At 43.0% G+C, this 24,000-nt stretch overlaps 1 protein-coding gene across 1 annotated transcript in view; it reads left to right on the top strand.

The window, feature by feature from the left end:
• Positions 1 to 24,000, top strand: part of WDR1 (WD repeat domain 1) — a 549,035-nt gene that overhangs the window by 390,532 nt on the left and 134,503 nt on the right. Inside the window, exon 9 of the mRNA XM_044063522.1 lies at positions 19,813 to 19,941. Coding sequence (XP_043919457.1) covers positions 19,813 to 19,941 — 129 coding nt within the window. The remainder of the gene's footprint in view (positions 1 to 19,812; positions 19,942 to 24,000) is intronic.

Raw genomic sequence — 24,000 nt, forward strand, 5'->3', positions numbered from 1 at the left:
ACCCCTTTTGCCCTACTTTCCTGGGGTCTCTTTTTTTCCGTTTATAGCTCTAATGACAAAGAGGCACTTGGATTATTTTAGGGATTTGGAGCATTAAATAAAACTAAAGATTTAGAAATTTTACATCTGTCTGACCATAGAACTTGAATGAAGTGATTTCTTTTCAAAAGGGAGATGACTTCCAATATAATGAAGATGTGGTTTTATCTGTAGACTTTAATATTTTCTTATTCTTCAGAGAAGTCTTCATTATTAATTTTGGATGAGTAATTCCAGTAGGAATTGTCTGAAATCTGACTTCAGAATTTTATAAACTTGTGGCAAATAGTTTATTTTTTCATTGCATTATTGATATTTATTAACAATCCAATAATTTTGGTAAAAATTTCTTATGTATGTTAAATATCTTACTAGACACAAAAGCACTAGAGGAGGAAGGCAAACAATCCTTGCTGGTATAAAAACTTTTATTACCACAACGGCTGGAATAAATCGAATTCAATACACTCCAAGGCACCTCCAATACACTCCAAAGCACAAACGCTATGTCTCCACACCTGCGTTTTCGTTTCGGACACTTCTTCAGATGCACTACAAACCATTAAATTTACACCTGCCTTTTATACACATCCAATTCATAACAATTAACTAATTACAGCACTAATTTATAGTTAATTATCTAATATACTTAAACTAATCACTTTAAAAACAGGCTAAAAAAACTTTTATTTAAAACTCATGATTTTAAAAAACTAATAACAACTTGACTTTGCTAAAAACAAATCTAACCCACTTAAATTACAAAAGACCTTCACCAAATTCATCTATATGTATATTATACTCTACAAATTGTAAGTTTTAAAAAATCTGCCTATAAATATAACATTTTATTATTGCACATACTCCCTCTAATGTACAAAAAGGAATATTACACACATATAAGGAAAAATTGTTTGTTTATAACCAAACTGGATACTGACTTCCTATCTTTATTCAAACAACTAAGCATAAATAATTAATAAATTAAAAATTGTCACACTTCTATAAATTCATTTTCCTTCCCATCAAGAAGAAAGAATAATACTCATTAAACAAAAGTATCCTAAGAACAATAGTTAATATACTTAAAATAATATATTTACAATAAACATGGAAACAACTTTTAGATTTCAAAGACCATATTGCACTCATAATTTTGCAGCCCTCAATTTCAGCACAGGTAGTAAGGATACTATATTATTGAGACCTGGTTTATTATACGATTCCAGCTGTAACTGCCATAACAGTTCTTTATATTCGATCGTATCTTCCCAGATACGTTAAATATGTTAAATATCTTGTTCATCTGTGTTCACAAATTCTGTATTTGTAAAATTTACCAGTTCTCAGAATCTTGATTTGTATTTGTACCTTTAAATTTTCAGCAGTATATATCTGTGCCATTTAAGAACTGATGCCAATAAATAGATCTGAAGTAGTTAACTTCATTTGTTCATCAGCCTGTGGGTATCTGATCCATATCGGATCCGAGCCGGCAGCTTTAAACAGCTAAGATCTGAGCGTCAAGCTCCTCCCCCTTACCCATAATCCCCTGCCATCCCTCTCTGACCCCCAGATCTCGTTTGTCGCGGTTGAATCAGCAGCTTAGAATGAGTTCCAGGCATGGGAATTAATCACCTAGTGAGAAAAAAATCCTTATCTACCTTTTTTTTTTTTCTTGTAGCTAAATTGCTGTTGTGTGTTGCTCCCTAGTTAGAATTTTTAGTTCTAAAATTTGTTAACTTTAACTTTAGTGTAGTTTAATTTCCTTCCCTCCTCCCGTGTGTGTGAAGGCGTGTGTGTTGGGCCTTGTGTTTTTGTAGTCAGACTGTTTGAGGCCCCAAAAACCTTCTTCTCTAAATGCACCAAGTGTGGCCATTAGCTATCCCCAGCGGATGGCCACACTCTATCTGCCTTGGGGTTGACCACCTCTCCTCAGGCTGCACTATTTGTATAGCCTTCAACCCCAGGACCCTAAAGGACAGGAGGCAGAAGTTGATTCTGGAGGGACTTTTGCCCCCAGACTCTACTTCCTCCACCTCTCCCTCCGTGGCCCCTGCCACAGCAGTTTCTTCTTCAATCCCGACTCATCCTCCCACCTTAGGCCAGGAGGAGAGGGAAGCAAGGCGGCAGAGGAAAAGAGACATCACAAGCAGCAGGCAGAGTCTTCCTCCTCTGCTCCGCTGGCTAAACAAGCATCCTCTCCCAGGGCTTCTGGGCCTTCTCCTTCCCGGCTCAGTTCGCCTAGTTTCTCCCCAGAGCCGGAGGAGGAGACCCGGTCGCCTTCGAGGTCATCGAGGCGGCACTCCCGGCCCGCCTCGGTGGCCTCTTCTAGGTCCACCCGAAGCTTGTCCGATGCAGATATGGACCGGTTGATGCATAGGTTCCTTCAGGTCCAGCTGCAGATGTGAGTGCTCCTGCCTCCCCCCACCCTTCGGGGGGAGCTCTACCCCCTTTTTCGCCCTGATTGCTCGGAGCCTTTGGATCTGGGTTGCATAGAAGCCGGGGGAGGTTCGGCTCCGACCGCACCCTCGAGTTTGTCTGGTCCGGGCCTACCTTCCATCACCTGGCCCCAGGGACAGCCTGAGCCTACATCCCAGATGGTTCCCTTGGAGGAACAGGATGTGGTTGGTGAGGCCTCTTCAGACAGCCCCCCACCGAGGAGGTTCCTCACAAACGTAAGTGCAAGAGGAGGCACTTGGACTCACCTGAGTCCTTGACGGAGGACACAGACTTGGAGGAAGGGGAAGGTTCCCCAAAGTCACCCTCGGGGACGTCTCCTTCGGAGACCTCATGGAAATGCTTCGAATTAGAGGGGGGTGGTCAGCCCAAAAGCCTTCCTTGGATGAGTCTGTTCCTGGAGGCATTTGACGCAGGCCCATCTACCTCTTGGGTGTCCCCTCCCACCGATCCCCTGGTAGATCTGATTGCTATCAGGGCATGGAAGGAACCGGACACACTGGAGCCCATCCCTAAGAGACCAGATAGAATCCTCAGTCCCCCCCACTGATGGGATGGTTTGGAGCAAGGGTGCTCCAGTAGATGCCATGTTGATGGTAGCCGCCACCAAGAAGGAACTAGCCCAGGAGGGTTCTTCGGTCCACCCTCCCGACAAGGAGTCTCGGACGATGGACAGCCTGGGGAAGCGGATGTTCGCTTCAGCTACCTTGTCCGTAAGGTCGCTGAATTATATGGCACAAGTGATAAGACTCCAGCGGGATCTCATCAAGTAATACGCCGGGTCGTCTCCAGAGTCCCTGTCTGCCGAGGATAAGAAGGTATTCTCAACTCGAATGGCCACTCTTAAGTCCATTTCAAACACCTCTATGCGGCTCCTTTCCCATGCTACGGAAGGAGCCGCTAGAGCTAGCGGAGCGGGCATTGTCTTACGACATGCTTGGCTCCACCTTTGTGATTTTGCTGAACCTTTCAAGGTGTCCTTCGCAAATGCCCCATTTGACAGTTCTTCACTATTTGGCAAGACCGTCCGTGACACGCTGGTCCAGAGCGAGAAAGATGGGAAGACGTTGGAGTCGGCTTCTCTGCTCCCCAGAGGTCCTTCTCCAGGAACCAAAAGGGACAAAAGATGTGGTTCCGGAAGTCTCAACAGTCCCGTTTCGCTCCGGACCCCTCCTCCTTCAGAGGCAGAGGAGGACAGGGTGGACACCGGCCCAGAGGCAGAGGGGGACTGAAGAATTTTGGGTCGAGAGAACCCTTTTCTGATCGGCCCGCGCAGCAGCCCTGAAGGGTTACCCGACTATTCCACTCTGGAGGCAGTCGGCTGGCACTTCTCGAGGCACCTAGAAGTTTGGGAGTCAATTACAACAGATCGCTGGGTGCTTCAAATCATATCCAGAGGTTCCAAAATTCCCTTCCTGTATCCCCCTCCCAGACCCCAAAGCCTCCCCGATGTCCCACCCAATCAATGGGAGGCAGGAGCTGCAGAAATGAACCAGCTGCTAGAAAAAAAAGCGATCCAGCAGTCCCCCGAGACCAATCCAGATCGGGCTTTTACTCCAGGTTCTTTCTGGTGCCAAAAAAGACGGACTTCAGGCCAATCCTCGACCTGTCCTTTATAAACCTGTCAGTGGCCAAAGAGAAGTTCCGGATGGTCACCATTCAATCCATTCTCCCACTCTTACAGGAGAATGACTGGATGTGCTCGATAGACTTCAAGGATGTGTACTACCACATTTTGATGGACAGACTATCCAGAAGGTTTCTCCACTTCCGGCTAGGAGCCAGCCACTACCAGTTCAGGGCACTTCCCTTTGGTCTCACTACAGCCCCCAAAGTGTTCACCAAAATTTGGCAGTTGTAGCGGCCCATCTGAGACTCCAGGGAATACAGGTCTTCCCGTACCTGGACGACTGGCTCCTGACCACCCCCACCAGACATCTATGTTCAGCCAGAAATTACTTCCTTCACTTGGCCTCCTGGCTGGGAATCACAATCAACCTCAAGAAATCTTCCCTTCAACCAACCGAGATCTTAGACTTCATAGGAGCCAGGTTAGACACAAACCTATTGAAAGTCTTAACTCCGGACTGGCTTCGAACTCTGAAGCTCCACGTACTGGCCCTTCTACAGTCCTCCTCTCCTCCAGCGGAATTGGTTCTGAGGGCTCTAGGTTCCATGGCGGCAGCAAATCAATCCGCTACCTTTAGCGTGCTTGAACATGAGGATACTACAATGGATCTTGCAGGTTCAATGGTCCATCCTGCAACATCCTTTGAGTTCACCCATTTCCCTCAGCAGGGTTTGCAGGAAATCCCTGCTCTGGTGGATCCAGTCCCCGGACCTCCAGAAAGGGCGTCCCTTTTCTATGTCCCCACCTCTAGCCACGTTGACCACAGATGCTTCTCGCCTAGGGTGGGGGAGCACTGTATGGGCAGAACCGTCCAAGGCACGTGGACGCATTCAGAGACCTTGTTGCATATCGGTGTCCTAGAGATGAGAGCGGTGCTTTTGGCGTTGCAAGCACTCCAGGCCCTTCTTCCCTTAGGGACAGTTGCAATTCAGACAGACAACATGTCAGTGGTCTGGTATATCAACAAACAGGGGGGAACCAGATCCTACTCACTTTGTCAAGAGGCCATGAGAGTTTGGAAATGGGCGATCTCCAACAGCTTTCTCATAGCAACGCACATTTTGGTAGACAGGCTGAGTCGAACCATCCTCTTACCGTACGAGTGGTCTCGGAACCCCCGAATAGCTAAGCAAATCTTCCTCAAGTGGGGTCAACCTTGCTGCAATCTCTTAGAGTCTTCTTCGAACTCAAAGTGCAGCGACTACCTCGCTCTGATTTCCCCACCAGGGGAATCCCCCAGAGACTCTCTGGTGCATGTTTGGCCATCCAGTCTACTTTATGCTTATCCCCCTCTTTCCCTAATACCAAAAAGTCTTGTAGAAAGCCCGTTGGTTGGGGAGCAGAGTGATCCTCATAGCCCCATTCTGGCCTCATCAAACGTGGTTCCCATGCCTATGGTTTCATCTAGTGAATCCTCCATGGATTCTAGATCCCACCCCGGATCTGATCTCACCCACTAGGATTATCGACCCTGAATCTGGACAACCTCAAGCTCACAGCTTGGTTGATCCAGTTCCAGTACTAGCTAGGACTCCTGGTATCTCGTCCTCTGTTAAGGCTATTTTAGTAGCCGCTCATAAACCTTCTACGAGAAAGGTTTATAACAGCAAATGGAAACTCTCTACAATCTGGGCGGAGCATAGAAAATTGGATCCCTTTACAGCTCCGATAACAGCAGTGTTAGAATTTTTGTCAACTTTATTCGACCGAGGTGCTAGCTCTTCTATGGTCAGTCTAATTAGCCGCGATTTCCCATTATGTGGGAAGTGATCTCTGTCCCTTAGCCTCTTCCAAATTATGTAAGACTTTCTTAAAAGGCACTTTCCTCTTAAGGCCTCCGGTTAAAGACGCAATCCCTCCATGGGATTTAACCCTTGTTCTCCAGTCTGACGGCCCCTCCGTTTGAACCTGCAGCTTCGGTGGATCTAAAATATTTATCTTGCAAGACGGCCTTTCTCATTGCTATCACTTCGGCTAAAAGGGTTTCGGAGCTTCAAGCCCTTTGCGCCAAACCTTCATACTTGGTCTTCCATAAAGATAGTTTCCCTCAGGACCAATCCCTCCTTTCTACCCAAAGTTGCTTCTGAGCCCAATATCAATCAATCTATTCATTTACCAGTTTTCTTTCCAAATTATCAAAACAGGGGTGAATACAAACTACATTCTCTGGACGTACACAGGCAATTGAGATTCTACTTGCACAGGACCGCTGAACATAGGAAATCTGAGCAACTTTGTATCCTTTGCTAAATCCTCTTTGGGCAAATCAATATCAAGTTACATTGTCCATATGGATTTCCCAATGTATACTTGCATACTCGCAAACTCAGGAACCTCACATGGCCTTCCTGAAAACACTGGAGGGGATAAATGTATCTCCGAACACCATCATACTAGGTGACTTCAACTACCCTAATATAGACTGGGAACACTACTCAAGCCCAAACACTCTAGCCCAAAAGTTCCTGGAATTCATAAACTCAAATGCCATGGAACAACTAGTCACCATCCCCACAAGAGGAGAAAACATACTTGAGCTCATCATCACGAATATGGGAGCACAATGTTCAACGCCGGAAGTATACCCCTCACTGGTGAGATCAGATCACAAACTAATCTCGCTGGAGGTCCTCATCCCGCCCCCACCCGAAATGAAAAAGACCACAGTAAAGAACTTCTCGAAAGCCGACTTCACACTTCTAAAGACTAGTGTGGTCTCATTTAAGGCCCCTGAGCCGGCGGTAAACATTACTCAAACCGCTGAATCACTTACAAATGCCTTCTACCAGCACCTGCAGGGCTGCATGGATCAGGCAATCCCAAGCAAAACAAAGACTCTTTATACCAAAGGCAAGCGTCCAGTCTGGTGGACCCCAGCCATAAACAAACTCTACAACAAAAGGAGAAAGCTACTACAAGATAGAGCAAAATCCTTAAGGTAAGACACCTCTGATCACTAAGTAAAAAGCTAAGAGCTCTCATAAAATCATCCAAAGCTAATTTTGAGAAAAAAATAGCTAAGGACTCTAAAGACAACCATAAGGCATTCTTTAGCTATGTCAGAAACCTAGGAGGAAACTCCCAGATATGCTCAGAATTAGTTCAAAATGATGTGAAGATTACTGATCCTACAGACATTGCCAACATACTGGCTGACAGGTTCAGTGCAAACTTCTCCCCCCCTCCCCCCAAAAGGAGAGATATCTATACCAAATGATTGTAGCCCCCATAACACCCAGGTGGGAACTGCTCTCTCCAAGGCAAAGAACACAGCATCCATGGGACCTGATGGTGTCCCCGGCTGTGTGCTCCATGAACTCAATGAGGAATTAAACCCACAGTTAGGACAGCTGTTTAATCTTAGTCTCCCCTCCGGATACGTACCCAGGGAGTGGCGCACAGCGACTGTGGTCCCACTCCACAAAGGCGGTGCCTCCACCGACCCTGGAAATTACCATCCCATTAGCTTGACAAGCCTGATCTGCAAAGCCATGGAGAGGCTCATAATGGATCTCATAAATAAAGACATAGGGAATTTGCAGACTTTGGATCCAACCCAGTTTGGCTTTGTCAAAGGCAGATCATGCCTTTTAAACTTGGTTGACTTTTTTGAAACAGTCACCAAGGCCATTGATGAGGGAAAGGCAGTCCATACAGCCTACCTAGACCTGGCGAAGGCTTTCGATACAATACCCCACTCGGGTATCATTGAAAAACTCATCAACTTAAATGTAAACCCATACATTACAAGATGGGTTGCAAACTGGCTCAGTGACAGAACCCACAGGGTCAGAGTTGCTAGCGCCATGTCCGACTCAAAGCCTGTCACAAGTGGTGTCCCACAGGGCTCCGTCCTGGGCCCACTCTTGTTTGGCATCTTCTTTTCTGAAGTACAAGCAAACACAGGAGGGTTATGGCTGACAAAGTTTGCAGATGACTGCAAACTGGGCGCCGTAGTTGAAAACACATCCGACACAGATATCCTTCAAAAGGGTCTCACAGAAACGGATAACTGGTGCCAGAGCCATGGCCTAAAGTTAAATGCCAAGAAATGCATAGTCATACCCTTCGGGAAAAATAAGGTTACCCCTAGCTACCATATAGATGGCAATCCCCTGATCACAGAAGAAGTCATCAGGGACCTGGGAACCCAGGTTGACAGTAGCCTTTCATTCGACACTCATATTGCTAAAGTAGTTAGGAAGACCTTCTACATTGCCCACCTCATCATGAAGGGTTTCACATCTAGATCAAGGGAGGTCATAGTCTCCCTATACTCATCACTCATCAGACCAATGATAGAGTACAATGCCCCATTCGGAATGTATCTGACCCGACACTTGCAGCAGCTGGAGAGGCCACAAGTTCCTCACTAAAAGGATAAAGGGTCTCAAAAATCTGTCTTGTGCTGCCCGACTGAAAGAACTCCAGTTATATTCAGTTGCTTACCGCTTGCTCAGAGGTGACCTGTGCCTGACCTACAAGGCCATGTCAAACCCAGATTTGATGAACATGCTTCATCTCAAAAAATCCAGATCCCTCAGCCACAAGGGCGGGAGACTTAAACCTCGACACGGTTATTAATAGGACGTGCTGGAGGGATAGATTCATCACCCAAAGACTCCCTATGCTGTGGAACAAAATCCCGGTTTGTGAGGCAGAGCACCTCGCTGGCCTTGTTCAAGAGGAATCTTGACCAATGGATGGGAGATCGCAGATAGACCCCAGGGGTTACCTCAGTGTCATTGCTCAACAGAGGCACAGCAAAATAATGGGCATAGTTTCTCCAAACTAAAGGGGTGGCGTAAGCCACAAAACTATGGGCTAGGCTTATAAATGCCCTCTGGCAGATAGCCTAGTATGAACCTATGAGCCTAAGAGTTCTGGCCGGCCTGAACCTGAAGGAGTCCACGCTCATTCTACTTGATTGATTTCTACTTCTGCTGCCTTTTGCTCCAGAGTGTCCTTGGATGACATTTGTTCAGCAGCCACTTGGGCTTCATCCCATACTTGCATTAACCATTACAAGTTTGATATAATTTCCAGAGGGAGAGCATCCTTCGGCTCTGCAGTGCTCCGGAATATCCTTCCATGAGGACCTCCCAAGTTTGGGTAGCTGGGGACTCTGTCCCACAGGTTGATGAACAAATGAAGTTAACTACTTCAGATAAAGAAGTTATGTACTCACCATAACATTCCATCTGAGTAGGTAAACTTAATTTGTCAGCAACCAACCCCCCCTCCATCCCCCTAACCTATAGTGCATCCTAGAAAGATTCCTTGTCCTTTTTCTCCGGATAACACCAGGTTAGGATGTGCAGGTGATCCTTTGTTTTGTAATGTTCTGTGTTACTATAGCAAACACAATCTGAGGTCAGAGAGGGATGGCAGGGGATTATGGGTAAGGGGAGGAGCTTGGAGCTCTGATCTTAGCTGTTTAAAGCTCCCGGCTCGGATCAGATATGGATCAGATACGCACAGGTTGCTGACAAATGAAGTTTACTTACTCAGATGGAACGTTATGGTGAGTGTATATGCAATTGGAAACCTAGAAAATATTAAGTGGCTAGAATGTGAACTGTTGGAAAGAAGAAATGTTTAAAATAGGGAATTTGAGAAGTGGGTGTGATTCCATTTATGCAAAAATCTTTTAATAACCAGATAAAACTATTTGGGACTAATAAACGGATAACACTATTGTTTGACTGGTCGTGACATATATTTTTTTTTACTGATATTTCTAGAGATATTTCTTTCCATTTTGAATCATAAGGTGAATTTATCCACAACTTAACTTACAACTGTTGTAGTATACAATTGAATATAGTACCCAGCCCAATATATCTAATGCATTGTTTATAAAACCCAAACTGAGTAATGCACAGTAAAATAAATGAAATAAATATCATAACATCTGCACACTGCTCAATATATTAAAATCAAACTGTGTAGCGGATATTCATACATCAACTAAAATTCATCTGTCATACACTTTCATTTTTAAAACATTAAAAATAGAAACATTAAGACCAGGGGGTACTGAGGCATTCAGATAAATCTCCCATGATGTTTCTATTTCTAGTGAAATCTGTCTTATAAAATGCAATTAAAATCACCAGCCATTATTACTTCACCTTTTATGTAATAGGCTATAGTGTCCAAGTAATATTTTGTATTTTTAGTTCCAACCCTTGGAATCCAGTAAGAGTTCATTCTGTTCCACTCAGTTACAACAATGCTTAACATTCCATTTTTATCAACGTAAGGGTCTTACTTTAGGCATTACTGATGAGTTCTTCCATAAAATGAGGGTGCCTTTTCTTCTAGCTGGAAAGCCAGAACCTACTTAAAACCAAATCATTTTTACAAATAATTGTTTTTACAAATTATTTTTACATCTGTATTAAGTAATTGTATTTCCTGTAGAAATACTATTTGAGCTTTATGTAACTGCAAGTATTTGAACAGACTTCCCCTATTTACTGTCTTATTCAGTCCATCAATATTAATAGATGTGCGTTTAAAATCAGACATTTATAAGAGAGAAAAACACATGTATAATGAAGTCGCATTTATGTACAGAACTTAACAATATGAATTTCTCAGCTATGGACAAAACTCAAGAACAAAATAACCCAAAAACATTCTACCATGGAATAATGTAGTCCTAGTTTATCGAAAAAGGGCTAATGAGCTACTTCTCAAACTTTCCATTACACTAACACTTGTCTCATGCTTCTGATTCATATTGATGTTTATTTTTATTTGACCTTTGTTTACTGGGAAAGTCCAACTGGCCCATAAAGAACCCAATTTCAGTGGAAGTGTGGGGAGAAAAGCTCCATAAGACATAAAATAACAGACCTTGTTTAGTGTAGTAGTGTAGACATACAGTGGATATAAAAAGTGTACACACACCTGTTAAAATGCCAGTTTTTTATGATCTAAAAATGAGACCACAATAAATTTATTTCAAAACTTTTCCCACCTTTAGTGTGACCTTTAACCTGTACAATTCAATTGAAAAACAAAAATCTGTTGGGGGGGGGGGGGGGATATAAAAAATAAAAACATACAATAAGCTGGTTGCGTAAGTATGCACACCCTTCAGCTAATACTTTTGTTGAAGCACCTTTTGATTTAATTACAGTATTCAGTCTTTGGCAGAAGTCTTGTCAGCATGGCACATCTTGACTTGGCAATATTTGCCCACGCTTCCTTGCAAAAACGCTCCAAGTCTGTCAGATCGCAAGGGCATATCTGGTGCACAGCCATCTTCAGGTCACCCCACAGATTTTCTGTTGGATTTGGGTCTGGGCTGTGGCTTCTGGTGAAGCCGTTCTTTTGTTGATTTTGGATGTATGCTTGGGGTCTTTGTCATGTTGAAAGGTGAAATTCCTCTTCCATCTTTCTAGCAGACACCTGAAGGTTTTTGGCCAAACGCGACTGGTATTTGGAACTGTTCATAATTCCCTCCTCCTTGACTAAAGCCCCAGTTCCAGCTGAAGAAAAGCAACCCCAAAGCATGATGCTGCCACCACCATGCTACACTGTGGGGATGGTGTTCTTTTGGTGATGCCAAGTATTTGTTTTTATACCACACGTACCTTTAATTGTGGCCAAAATTCAACCTTAGTGCTATCACACCATAATACGTTTCCCCACATGCTTTTGAGAGACTTGATGTATTGTTTTGCAAATTTTAGCCAGGCCTGGATGTTTTTCAGTGTAAGAAAAGGCTTCAGTCTTGCAACCCTATCCCATAGTCTAGACATATGGAGAATATGGGAGATTGTTGTCACATGTTCACAACCAGTACTTGCCAGAAATTCCTGCAGCTCCTTCAGTGTTGCTGTAGGTCTCTTGTTAGCCTCCCTGACCAGTTTTCGTCTTGACTTTTCATCAATTTTGGAGGGATGTCCAGTTCTTTGTAACGTCAATGTTGTCCCATATTTTCTCCACTTTTTGATGACTGTGTTCACTGTGTTGCATGGTATATCGAATGCTGTGGAAATTTTTTAGTACCCTTCTGACTGATTCCTTTCAACAATGAGATCCCTTTGCTTTGTAAGCTCTCTGCTAACCATGGTTTTTGCTGTAGCAGGCAACTGAGTAAATGTCAGGAGAATCCTACTAGGACAGCTGAACTTTATTTCCGGTTAGTCAGAGTCTCTAATTGATGGCAGGTGTGTACCTAAGAAGACTGAATGCTGTAATTAAATCAGAAGGTGCTTCAAAGTATTAGTTTAAGGGTGTGCACCCTTATGCAACCAATGTATTGTAACATTTTTTTTTTTTTTTTTTTGTTTTTCAATTGAATTGTACAGGTTATCGGTCACATTAAAGGTGAGAAGTTTTGAAATTATTTATTGTGGTCTCATTTTTTTTATATCTCAAAAACCTGGCATTTTAACAGGGGTGTGTACACTTATTTTTATAGCCACTGTATGCTTTCACTTCATAGGTTCATAGGTGTGTACTAGGATAATGGCCCTGGGGCCTTGATAAGCCTAGCCATAGGATTACCCTTAAGTATTCAACAAAACAGTAGCACACGTGTTGGACAATGGTAATAAGCATGCGTTTCATTTTTAGTATGCATCTTAATGTCTATCGTTGAGATGGTATGAATAAGAAAAGTTGACCAGGTGTTCAGAATATTTATTGTAAGTTGACCAAACTGATTAACTTTAGTCATCTTTCCCTGTACATTACATTATCTCCCCAGTGTACTATAGGGAGGAAGTCTGTTTTCATATCTATTAATTAATAGGTCAGATTTTGTACCCGTTTTATTTAGTGCGTGTAAAGTTCATATGATCATAAGTTAGTAGCAGGCTAACTGTCGTGGACCATTCCAAGCCCAGCCAATTACCTCGTTCATTTAAGGTGAAAACCTTAATCACTATGCCAGCCTCCCACCCTTGTTGACCTATTTATATTCTTTATATACGTAGTTGCTTATGATCTTTCTATTTCTGTTTGTATGCTATGTCTTGTACTATTGCTGTATTCCTAGGTTTTATATTTCAGCTGTAATCCTAGTGTTGAGTACCATATAATAAAACATTTATATTTTCACCTTGTATGTTTGATATCTCTAATCTAATACTACTGTTAGAATTGGTCCTATTTTTTTCCTTAAATGTTATATCTAATAGTAGTAACTGAGCAAACATTTGAATAATCTTAAGATTCAAACTTTCCATAATTGTTCTGAGATATTAAATTCTTTTATCAGTAAAAAGAGAACAGTGAAACACAATCCTAAATCTTTTATAAGTGTCATTCTGTAGGCTAGTATATAAACTATCTTTTTTGGTATATGGCAAGCATTCAGAACTGTTTAATAACAGACAGTGGTTTAGAATGCAAGTCACTGTCTTTATTTCCATTTTGATGACCGGGGAGGTCTACTGAGCTCAGGGAGCCTGTTTTCAGTGGAGGCCTGGGGAGAAAAGCTCCACAGTACATAGTATAGTTTAAATATACAGCAGAGTATAGTAAAAAGTTACAAAATACAAATACATTTCAAGTTAGAGACCTACATTGTACAGTGGTTATATAGCATATAAATCTTGAGGATGTCAGTAATGTGCTCATTTCAGAGAGAGAGAGAGAGAAAATATTTACAATATACATTGATAGCAGTATCGTTGGATTAGCAAACTGTCTTGCGTATTTTTTAATTTGTATTCATAGAGTTCTTAGCATATGTTTTAAAATATTATGATTTATTTTTAGACAAGAAGTAAGCTGGACAGTTCTTAGAATTATCAGAACTCCCGCAGCTTCACTGAAGTGCTTGTGACTGTAAACTGCTCCAAGCTGCTATGGCTTGCAAATGAACAGTGTGAACTAAATTCACACACAGACTCCTGAGTAAATCCAAGCCACCTCCACACCACGCACCAATCCCGGAAACCCCTCCAAACCAGAAAAACAATAAAAGCCACTTCAAAAGTATCCCAGACACCAAAAAGCCACTGCATTCAAAGAAACAACATTCAGCAACTCGGCAAGTACTATCCACATATGCCTAATACAAAGCAGATAGTCATCTTCCAAAGGATCTGCAGAATACAAACTTGCATCGGAGGAATGACAGTCATGTGTGGACCAGGTTCAACCTGCAAAAGTGTAAATGCCACTCCAGTCACCTGTCATCACCCCAATAGCAACGTCCATACATGAAAGAAACTACATTTTCTGTACCTTGCTTACAACACGGAACTTTCCTGGGTGCTTCCACACATCAAGTACACCATCAGTAGCAAGCATGCAGAACCATTCAGCAACCAACAATGGTTCAGAATGCAATCCACTGTCTTTTGCCCGAAATCCATTTTGTATTTATTGACATCCCAGCACATGACTCAAAACGTTATGAAAATTTATTTTTAGACTGAATGAAGCAGTGCAGACAGCTCTGAGAATTCTCAGTACTCCCACTTCACCACAAAAAAGCCCTCAACTCCAACCAGACTGCTTCAGGCTGGTCCTAACAGCAAGGTCCTGCTACCATTCACACAGACATTCATGAGTGCATTCAAGCCACCTCTACATTTTGGCTAAAATGCTAAATGCTGCACCACTGCACCTCCATGGATGTTTGACAGGAAAAAGCAGTTAAGAGCTTCAAACCTACTTTTTTGTAGTAAATCCTTCAGCAGATGTTTTTTTTAGTAAAAATCCTGTCTGACGTTAAAATGAAGCAGAGCTAAACAGTGCTGTTGATTACTCACCATCTTGGCCATGCCCCCATTATAAGATTTTCTTGACTTGTCAGGGATGATGGCCATCTGCATACTTAAGACAACAAAAGACTGTGGCTGTTGACAGGCTCAGAATGCAGTTCTAGCTGGTGGTCCAAGAAACAAACATTTAATATGGTGATTGTTACAGATCTTTACACTTGCATACATCAAGGCAGTATACCCAGCCTCCACCCAAGTAAGAGAAACAAATGTAGCAAGTATCCTATTACAACCAAAGAATTCTGATTTATTAAAGTGAGAACCTAACATTGCAAGAACTACTCCCTCATCTTATTCTTCAGAGATGACAGATTTTTTGCAAGTCCATAACCCATGAGCTTGTTTTATTAGTACACAGAAAGGGGGAAGTTATCTGCTCCACAGGGAATGTCTTTGCAGATTTGTAAACTGTACACTTATATCAAACATTTAAACAAAGAGATTTATTTCAGTTCAAACTAAAATGCAGAAGTATTGGCAATTCTCTTGTATTATAGTGCGTTCTAAACCTAATGAATTCCCTTCTTATAGTTCTTACAGACTGACAAACTTGGTACTACTAGATTCATTTAAGTTAGCCTGTGTGCAACAGTCGTCCCTATTTAGGATATTTATTTGAAGATTGATCTGTAGCAGTAAAATCCGGTCAGCATATGGTGTATAGATTGTTATAAGTAGACGTGGGAAGGTAGGTTTCTTATTTTCTGATATGTTTCCTGCTCTTCCTTTAGAACATCTAACACAAAGTATTAGCAGCCATGCCAATTTTGGAGAATTGTACTTTATTCAAAATATGGAAAAAATCCGTATTGGTGGATAATATTCTCATCTTTGACAAATGCCTGTTAATAGATGATAATGTCCTTTTAATGTACTATTTTCACAATTTTGCTCATAGGTTTATAGGTTAGTACTAGGCTAGCTGACCTTATGGACCATTTTAAGCTTAATTTATCTCGTGTGAGAATCAAACCGTGCACTTTGTGTCTGTAAGGTAGGCACTTTAACCATTATGGTAACTTTTCACCCCTGTCAGTATTTTTTCAGTGTCCAAGTCATCAACACTTTGCTTTTGAACTGTTAATGAATTGGGGACCACATTCACTGTGCAAAGTGAGATAGTCCTGCATTTGTTTTATCTTGTTATGGGATTCTAAAAAAATCTGATCTTGAAGCCATTTTTACCCTTTTAGAAATGGATATGTACTACTAGACATTTACAGAACTCCCTTTATCAGAGTAAAAAAATAGATTGGGCAAATGGGCACCAAACGATACTAGAATGTTACTGACGTGATGTCTGTACACTAAAACAGTAGATGTAAACATCAACTAACCTTAGAGTAGTACAGGTCTCAATTACGTAGTTCATAGAACAGTTGACAAACATGTTATCAGTAGCCCAGTCTTTTTTGAAGTACGCTTAATACTGGTCCTTGGCATTGTTTGCATTTCTGTGCTTTCTGGTAAAGCAGCAAATGTCAGTCCAACAGCTAACTGATTCAGCTTCATCCCATTTTGTGGCAATATTTTCATATATTGTCTGCTTGTATAGGTTCATAGGTTCATACTAGGCTATCTGCCCTATGGCATTTATAAGCCTAGCCAGAGTATGTTTGGCTTTCGCCACCCATTTTAAATTGAATTTGCTATGCCCTTTTTCGAGGTTAGTATACTGTGCCTCTGTTTAGCAGTGACACAGAAGTGATACCCGGGGTAAACCTACGATCTCCCATCCACTCATCAAGATTCCTCTTGAAGAGAGTCAATGAGGGACTCTGCCTAACTGGACTGGGATTTTATTCCAGAGTGAAGGGAGCCTCTGGGTTATGAATCTATCCCTCCAGCATGTCCTATTTCAGTGCTGAGGTTCAAGTCTCTCGAGCGTGTAGCTCGATGGGATTTGGGTTTTTTGAGGTGCAGCATGTCCCTTAATTCCGGGTTGGACATGGCTTCATACGTCAGGCACAGGTCGCCTCTGAGCAGGCGGTATGCCACTGAGTAGAGCTGGAGTTTCTTTAACCGGGCAGCATATGGCATATGTTTGAGCCCTTTGATCCTCTTGGTGAGGTACTTTTGGGGTCTTTCCAGTTGCTGCAGGTGTTTGGTAAGGTACATCCCAAAAGGGGCATTGTACTCTATTATGGGCCTGATTAGGGATGAGTAAAGAGGCACGATGACCTCCCCTAATCTAGATATGAATCCCTTCATGATTAGGTGGGCTATATAAAATGTTTTTCTAACCACTTTGGCCACGTGGTTGTCAAATGAGAGATTGCTATCAACTTGGGTCCCCAGGTCCCTAATTACTTCTGTACTTAATGGATTACCACCTATGTGGTAATTTGTGGGCACTTTGTTTTTGCCAAAGGGGATGACTATACACTTTTTGGCGTCTAGCTTGAGGCCATGGCACCAGTTGTCTGTTTCTGTGAGGCCCTTTTGGAGGATGCTTGTGTCGGCTGGAGAATCGATTATGGCTCCCAGTTTGCAGTCATCTGCGAATTTGGTCAGCCACAGTTCTTCTGTGTTGGCCTGTACCTCCGAGAAATATATACCGAATGAGAGGTCCCAGGACTGAGCCTTGTGGGACGCGACTTGTAACTGGTTTGGAGTCTGACATGGCTCCAGCAATTCTAATCATGTGGGTTCTGTCCTTGAGCCAGTTTGCAACCCATCTAATGACATAGGGGTTTATATTTAAGCTGGTGAGCTTATCTTATAATGCCCGAGTGGGGTATTGTATCGAAGGCTTTTGTGAGGTCCAGGTAGGCTGTGTGGCCCACCTTCCCTTCATCAATGGCCTTGGTGACTGTTTCAAAGAAGTCGACCAGGTTTAAGAGGCAGGATCTGCCCTTAACAAAGCCGAACTGGGTAGGATGCAGTGTCTGTAGGTCCCCAATATCTTTATTTATGAGGTCCATGATGATCCTTTCCATAGCTTTGCCGACCAAGCTAGTCAGGCTTATGGGGCGATAGTTTCCATGGTCCGTTGAGGCACCACCTTTGTGGAGAGGGACCACTGTTGCTGTATGCCACTCTTGGGGTACATATCCTGTAGTAAGGCTGAGATTGAACAGTAGTTTTATGTTTGGGTATAGCTCTTCTTGGAGTTCATGTAGGACGCAGCCCAGGACACCGTCTGGTCCCATTGATGCTGTGTTTTTTGCTTTAGAGAGGGCGGCTCTTACCTGAGCATCTGAGATGTCAGGGGGGGCAGCACTCTGCTGGGATAGATATTTGCCCTTTTGGTGGGGGGGGGGGTTTGCGCTGAGCCTGTCTGCTAGGATGTTGGCAATGTCTGTGGGTTCGGTGTATTTTTTGTCATTTTGGACTAATTCTGAGCATATCTGGGAATTCCCACCCAGGTTAATAACAACTAAAGAAAAGCCTTGTGATTATCCTTAGTGTCCTGTGCAATTTTTCTCTGGCCTTAGACGATTTTATGAGTGCCCTTAGTTTTTTGCTAATACTGATCAGAGATTCCTTCCCTTTTTGGGATTTTGCTCTATCATGTAGTAGCTTCCTCCTTCTATTGTATAGTTTGTTTATGGCTGGGGTCCACCAGACAGGACGTCTGCCTTTGGAGGATTGGGTCTTGGTTTTATTTGGGATTGCATGATCCATGCATTCCTGAAGGTGTTCATAGAATGCATTTATAAAGGATTCTGCGGTCTGGGCCATATTTTCCACAGGCCTGGGGGCTTTGAAGGATTCCACCTCGGTTTTAAGGAGTGTGAAATTTGCTTTATAGAAGTTTTTCACTGTGGTTTTCTGGGTAGGCGGTGGGGTCGGGATGTGAATATCCAGTGAGATCAGTTTGGTCTGATCTTACCAGTGAGGGATACACTTCTGGTCTGGAGCATAGAGTCCCCATGTTGGTGATGATCAGGTCCAGTATGTTTTCCCCTCTTGTGGGAGTGGTAACAAGTTGTTCCATAGCATTTGAGTTTATGAATTCTAGGAACATTTGGGCTAGGGTGTTGGAGCTAGAGTAATGCTCCCAGTCTATGTTTGGGTAGTTGAAGTCGCCCAATATAATGATGTTTGGAGAGACTTTCATATTTTCCAGTGTTCTCAGGAAGGCTGAGTGGGGTTCCTGAGTTTGGGAGGGTGGTCTGTAGCAGGCTATAAATTGGAAGGCAGTTTTACCCACTGTTAGTTGCACATGGATAGTCTCTGATGCTTTGTGCTTTGCCACCAACCTGGAGGTGTGGGTATCTTTGAATATCGATACTCCCCCTCCTTTTGTGCTTCGGTCCAAGTTTTGGGGCCGAAAAGCATGGTATGAGGTATAACCTGGTAGTGCTGGGGTGCTCTCGGGAGCCCTGAACCAGGTTTCTGTTACTGCACAGATATCATGTTCCCCATGCTAAGGAGAGTTTCGAGTGCATGCATCTTGAGGTTTAGACTTCTGGCGTTGAGTAGCATTACTCTTAGTTTCTTATCCCTTGTGATACCTGTGGAGGTGGGTTTGTCTTTTGAGCCTTGCCTAAAAAAGGCACTATGGGGGGTAGCAAGAGCCTTTGCCAATATCCGAAAGCCCAGGGGTGACAGGTGCAAGTACCGCTTGATCTTAAGTAGCTGTTAATTTCAGTTATAGTAATTTTGTAAAATGGAATCCCTGGTAGTAGAGCTATTTTACTGAAGAGAATGAAGTATTTAAGGTTTGCTTACTGGAGGATGGCTAGGTTTATGACCAGGTTAAAGAGAAACATTGGTCTGACTTTGCCACTTCCTGTCTTATTTTAGAGATGACCATGCTTACACTGAACAGATTTGCATATCTGCCTCTTGCTAATATGAAACTTGTAGCAATTTGAAAAAGTACCGCTTGATCTTAAGTAGCTGTTAATTTCAGAGTATTATCTGGCATTAACTGAACAATGCAGCTAATTTTTATTTATTTTTTTTCTCTTTTCATAGGGGCATAGCAAATCCATTCATTGCCTGACTGTGCACAAAGATGGCAGCACGCCGTACATCTACAGTGGTAGTCATGATGGGCATATTAATATCCTTTTTATATTCCCTAATGAATACTCCAGCTTTGGAGTATTTTAGTACTGCACAGTGGACCACAGTGTGAATGATAGTTTCATATCCTACAGCTTGTACAAGTGCTCTAATTGCTGCATTTCAGATTCTGCGGGATCATTGCTTAGTTTTGGAATCACTAAGTTTCAAAAGAGATTTCCTTTATAACTTAATATTACATATTCTAGTCCATGCATTTTATTTTGTATATTAACTTTACTTTGTGTGTTCACTATAAACTGCACACTTACTGGCTCTAAGAGCTTTAGGGATGTTTTCCTAGTAACCTTCTATAAACCTGTGAATATTTGCGGCCTCTGTTTTCTTAATCTAGGACCCCACCTTGAGCCTGTGGAGAGCAACATGCTAAATTGACTGCACACAAAACACTGCATTACTGTGGGGTTGTGTTTATGCAGGGTCCCTAGAGCTTTCACCTGCTCCTAACCCTCCTAGGATAACTGGATTTTGTTTATCTGTTGCATGAGTAGGTATAAGACCTGTATGCTGTCTTACTTCATAATAGTACTACTTTCCATCAGCCTCCTCCTAATAATGCTTTAAGGGTAACAAGGGATCCTTCACTCCCTTCCCACCTACCTGTATAAACAATAATCTCTTCCCTTTCTGTTGTAGTCCTAGGTGGAATATCTGTGAAACCCACCACTACTATATTCTTCTCTGGAAGCATTAAGGATTTCCTTTCCCTTTTGTCAGTCCCCCGTCTCAGACATCTGAGCTGAGTAGCTCCAGTTGCAGAGATGGTCAGAGAACAGTTTACTCTGGTTTAGACACATGCAGAAAAGCAGTCTTTGCAGTCTGGCAAAGAAGTCTTGGACTAGACTGGAAGAAGTTGAGGGGAACTGAAGGCAATCCAGTAAAGAGAAAGATGGAGTGTTTGTGAGAGGAGACCTGTGACAGGTTGGAGAGTGGCACTGGATTGAGGGTGATGGTGACAGTTGATACAACACTCTGATTCCATGTAGAATGCTGAAAACCGAGGTAATCCAGAAGGTTTGAGTTTAGTCTGGTATCCCACCTGTGACCCAGAGGGTGACAGGACTAAAAAAAACAGAGCAAAGGATTTGTCCAGATGATAAAATCACTAGCTAACAGATCTCAGACTCTTTGGGAGGAATTAAAGGCTCCTCATGGGTTCATAAGATACTAGGCTATTGGCCTGGAGGCAGTTATAAACCTAGCCAAGAATTTCAACCATGTTCCAACAGTCAGCACCTGTTTTCCCTGTTCAAGTCCACAGGTGGGATCCCAGGGGTATCCAGGCTCCTCTTAGATGGCTAGTGATGTACTCTGCTTGACATGGAGAGGGACTATATTCCACAGATAGGGGAGTCGTCTGGACACAAATCTATCCCGCCAGCAAGTTCTATTAATGTCACAGACTAGGCTGAGGCCTTGCATGCGGGTTGTACTAGTTGAGTTTGACTTGTGGATGTGCAGCAACTCCAAAGCTGGGTCTGAAATGGCCTTGTATGCCAGACACAGGTCACATCTGAGCAGTCTGTACGAGACTGAGTAGATGGACAGAGCTTTTAGCTTGTCTGTATAGAATAGGTGTTTGAGACCTTGGATTTTCCTGGTCGGGAACCTCTGTGGTCTCCAACTACTGCATGTGCTTGGCAAGGTACATGCGGAAGGGGGCGTTGTATTTGATAATGGGTCTGATGAGGGAGGAGTACAGGGATGTTATGACCTCCTTGTTCCTGGATGAAATACCCTTGCTTATGGGTTAGGCCATTTAGAAAGCCTTCCGTACAATGGAGGAAACATAGTGTTCAAAAGCCAGGTTGCTTTCAACCTGGGTGCCCAGGTCCCTCAACTGATTGCATGCTTAGTACATTGTTAATGTGATAATGTGCCTCGTTGAAGTTTCAAGTAGTTTATTCAGCTAAGTGGGTAAGTGGATGAGTATTCTTAAACTTTGCATTCAACAAGTCAATTATTAATATGTAAGGTGCCAGACAATCAGAATTTTTTTGCCGATTAAAAACCCTATAGCTGACCTGGTTGTGGCAACAGCCAAAGGTTCTAAGTCTTTTACCTCTTCTAACCCTGTCTCTGATGAAAAAGACAGTGTTGCCTTGGACAGGTATGAGAAGGTATGTCTCGTCCTCATTAATTTTCAAAGCAATTAAGTGCCAGAATCGCATCAAACTTTTTGCTTGTGTATTAAGATACAACTAAGAGCACTACAGATGCGATGTTTGCTCAGAGTTTTGATGGAGAAGTACAGAGAAGGTCAGAAGGAGTTGCATTGTGTCTTTGTGGATTTAGAGAAAGCATATGACAGGGTGCCTAGAGAGGAGTTGTGGTATTGTATGAGGAAGTTGGGAGTGTCAGAGAAGTAAGAGTGGTACAGGATATGCACGAGGGTAGTGTGACAGCGGTGAGGTCTGCGTTAGGAGTGACAGATGCGTTTAAGGTGGAGGTGGGATTACATCAAGTTTCAGCTCTGAGCCCTTTCTTATTTGCAATGATGATGGACAGGTTGGCAGACGAGATCAGACAGGAGTCCCCGTGGACTGTGATTGCAGATGACATTCTGATCTGTAGTGAGAGTAGGGAACAGGTGGAGTAGACCCTGGAGAGGTGGAGATATGCTCTAGAGAGAAGGGGAATGAAGGTCAGCAGGACTAAGACAGAATATGTGTGTGAATGACAGGGAGGATAGAGGAATGGTGAGGGTGCAGGGAATAGAGGTGGCAAAGGTGAATGAGTTTAAGTACTTGGGATCAACAGTTCAGAGTAATGAGTGTGGAAGAGAGGTGAAGAAGAGAGTACAGGCAGGATGGAGTGGGTGGATAAGAGTGTCAGGAGTGATTTGTGACAGACTAGTACCAGTAAGAGTGAAAGTGAAGGTCTACAAGAGGGTAGTGAGACCAGCTATGTTATATGGGTTGGAGACAGTGGCATTGACAAAAAGGCAGGAGTCAGAGCTTGATGTGGCAGAGTTGAAGATGTTAAGATTTGCACTGGGCATGACGAGGATGGACAGGATTAGGAATAAGTATATTAGAGGGTCAGCCCAGGTTGGAAGGTTTGGCGACAAAGCCAGAGAGGCAAGATTACGTTGGTTTGGATATGTGCTGAGGAGGGGTGCAGAGTATATTGGGGAAAAAGTTGCTAAGGATGAAGCTGCCAGGTAACCTGAAAAGAGGAAGGCCTACAATAAGGTTTATGGATGTGGTGAGAGAGGACATGCAGGTGGTTGGTGTGACGGAGCAAGATGCAGAAGACCGGAAGAAATGGAAACAGTTGATCTGCTGTGGCGAACCCTAACTGGAGCAGCTGAAAGAATATTAAGCTTATAACTAACCTTCCCAATTCTGATCTTAAAACCAGTTTTACTAATTTCCCAGGTGACCAAACATGCAGTAAAATGTGTTTATGATGCAGTGGATGCTGTATCAAGAGCTGCAACCTCAGGGATTTTGATGCTCGAATGTCTGCTTGAGTCAGTCACCAAAATTTTCCTGAAGATGTTGAGGCCCAGACTTTAAATGCCTCTTTGGAAGATTTACTTTTTGGAAGCTCCTCAGCTGAGGTGCATAATAAATTAAAGGGAAATTTTAATGCATGGAATAAATTTTCTTTCCCTGGCCCCTAGGTATCAAAGAAGTTGTCCCTCATTATCCGGATTGGTCCAACTGAGCCAAAGGCCCATTTTCGGTGGAGACCCAAGGAGAAAAGCTCCAATTACAAGTGATTGGGTGGGCCACGTAGAAGGATTTTCTAACCACTTTGGCAATGTGAGTATCAAAGGTGAGATTACTATCTACTTGGGTCCCCAGATTCCTTATTACATCTTCCGTATTTACGGGACTACCACCTATGTGGTAGTCTGTGGGTACGTTGTTTTTTCCAAAGGGGATGACTGCACTTTTTGGCATTTAGCTTGAGGCCATGATTCTGACACCAGGTATCTGTCTCAGTGAGACTCTTTTGGAGGATGTCTGTCAGCCAGAGAGTCAATTATAGCCCCTAGTTTGCAGTAGTCTGTGAACTTGGTCAGCCATATTCCTCCTGTACTTGCCTGTACCTCTGAAGTGTATGCCG

This window comes from Protopterus annectens, chromosome 2.part1 (genome assembly GCF_019279795.1).
Source record: "Protopterus annectens isolate FY-2018-M chromosome 2.part1, PAN1.0, whole genome shotgun sequence".
Lineage (NCBI taxonomy): Eukaryota > Metazoa > Chordata > Ceratodontiformes > Protopteridae > Protopterus > Protopterus annectens.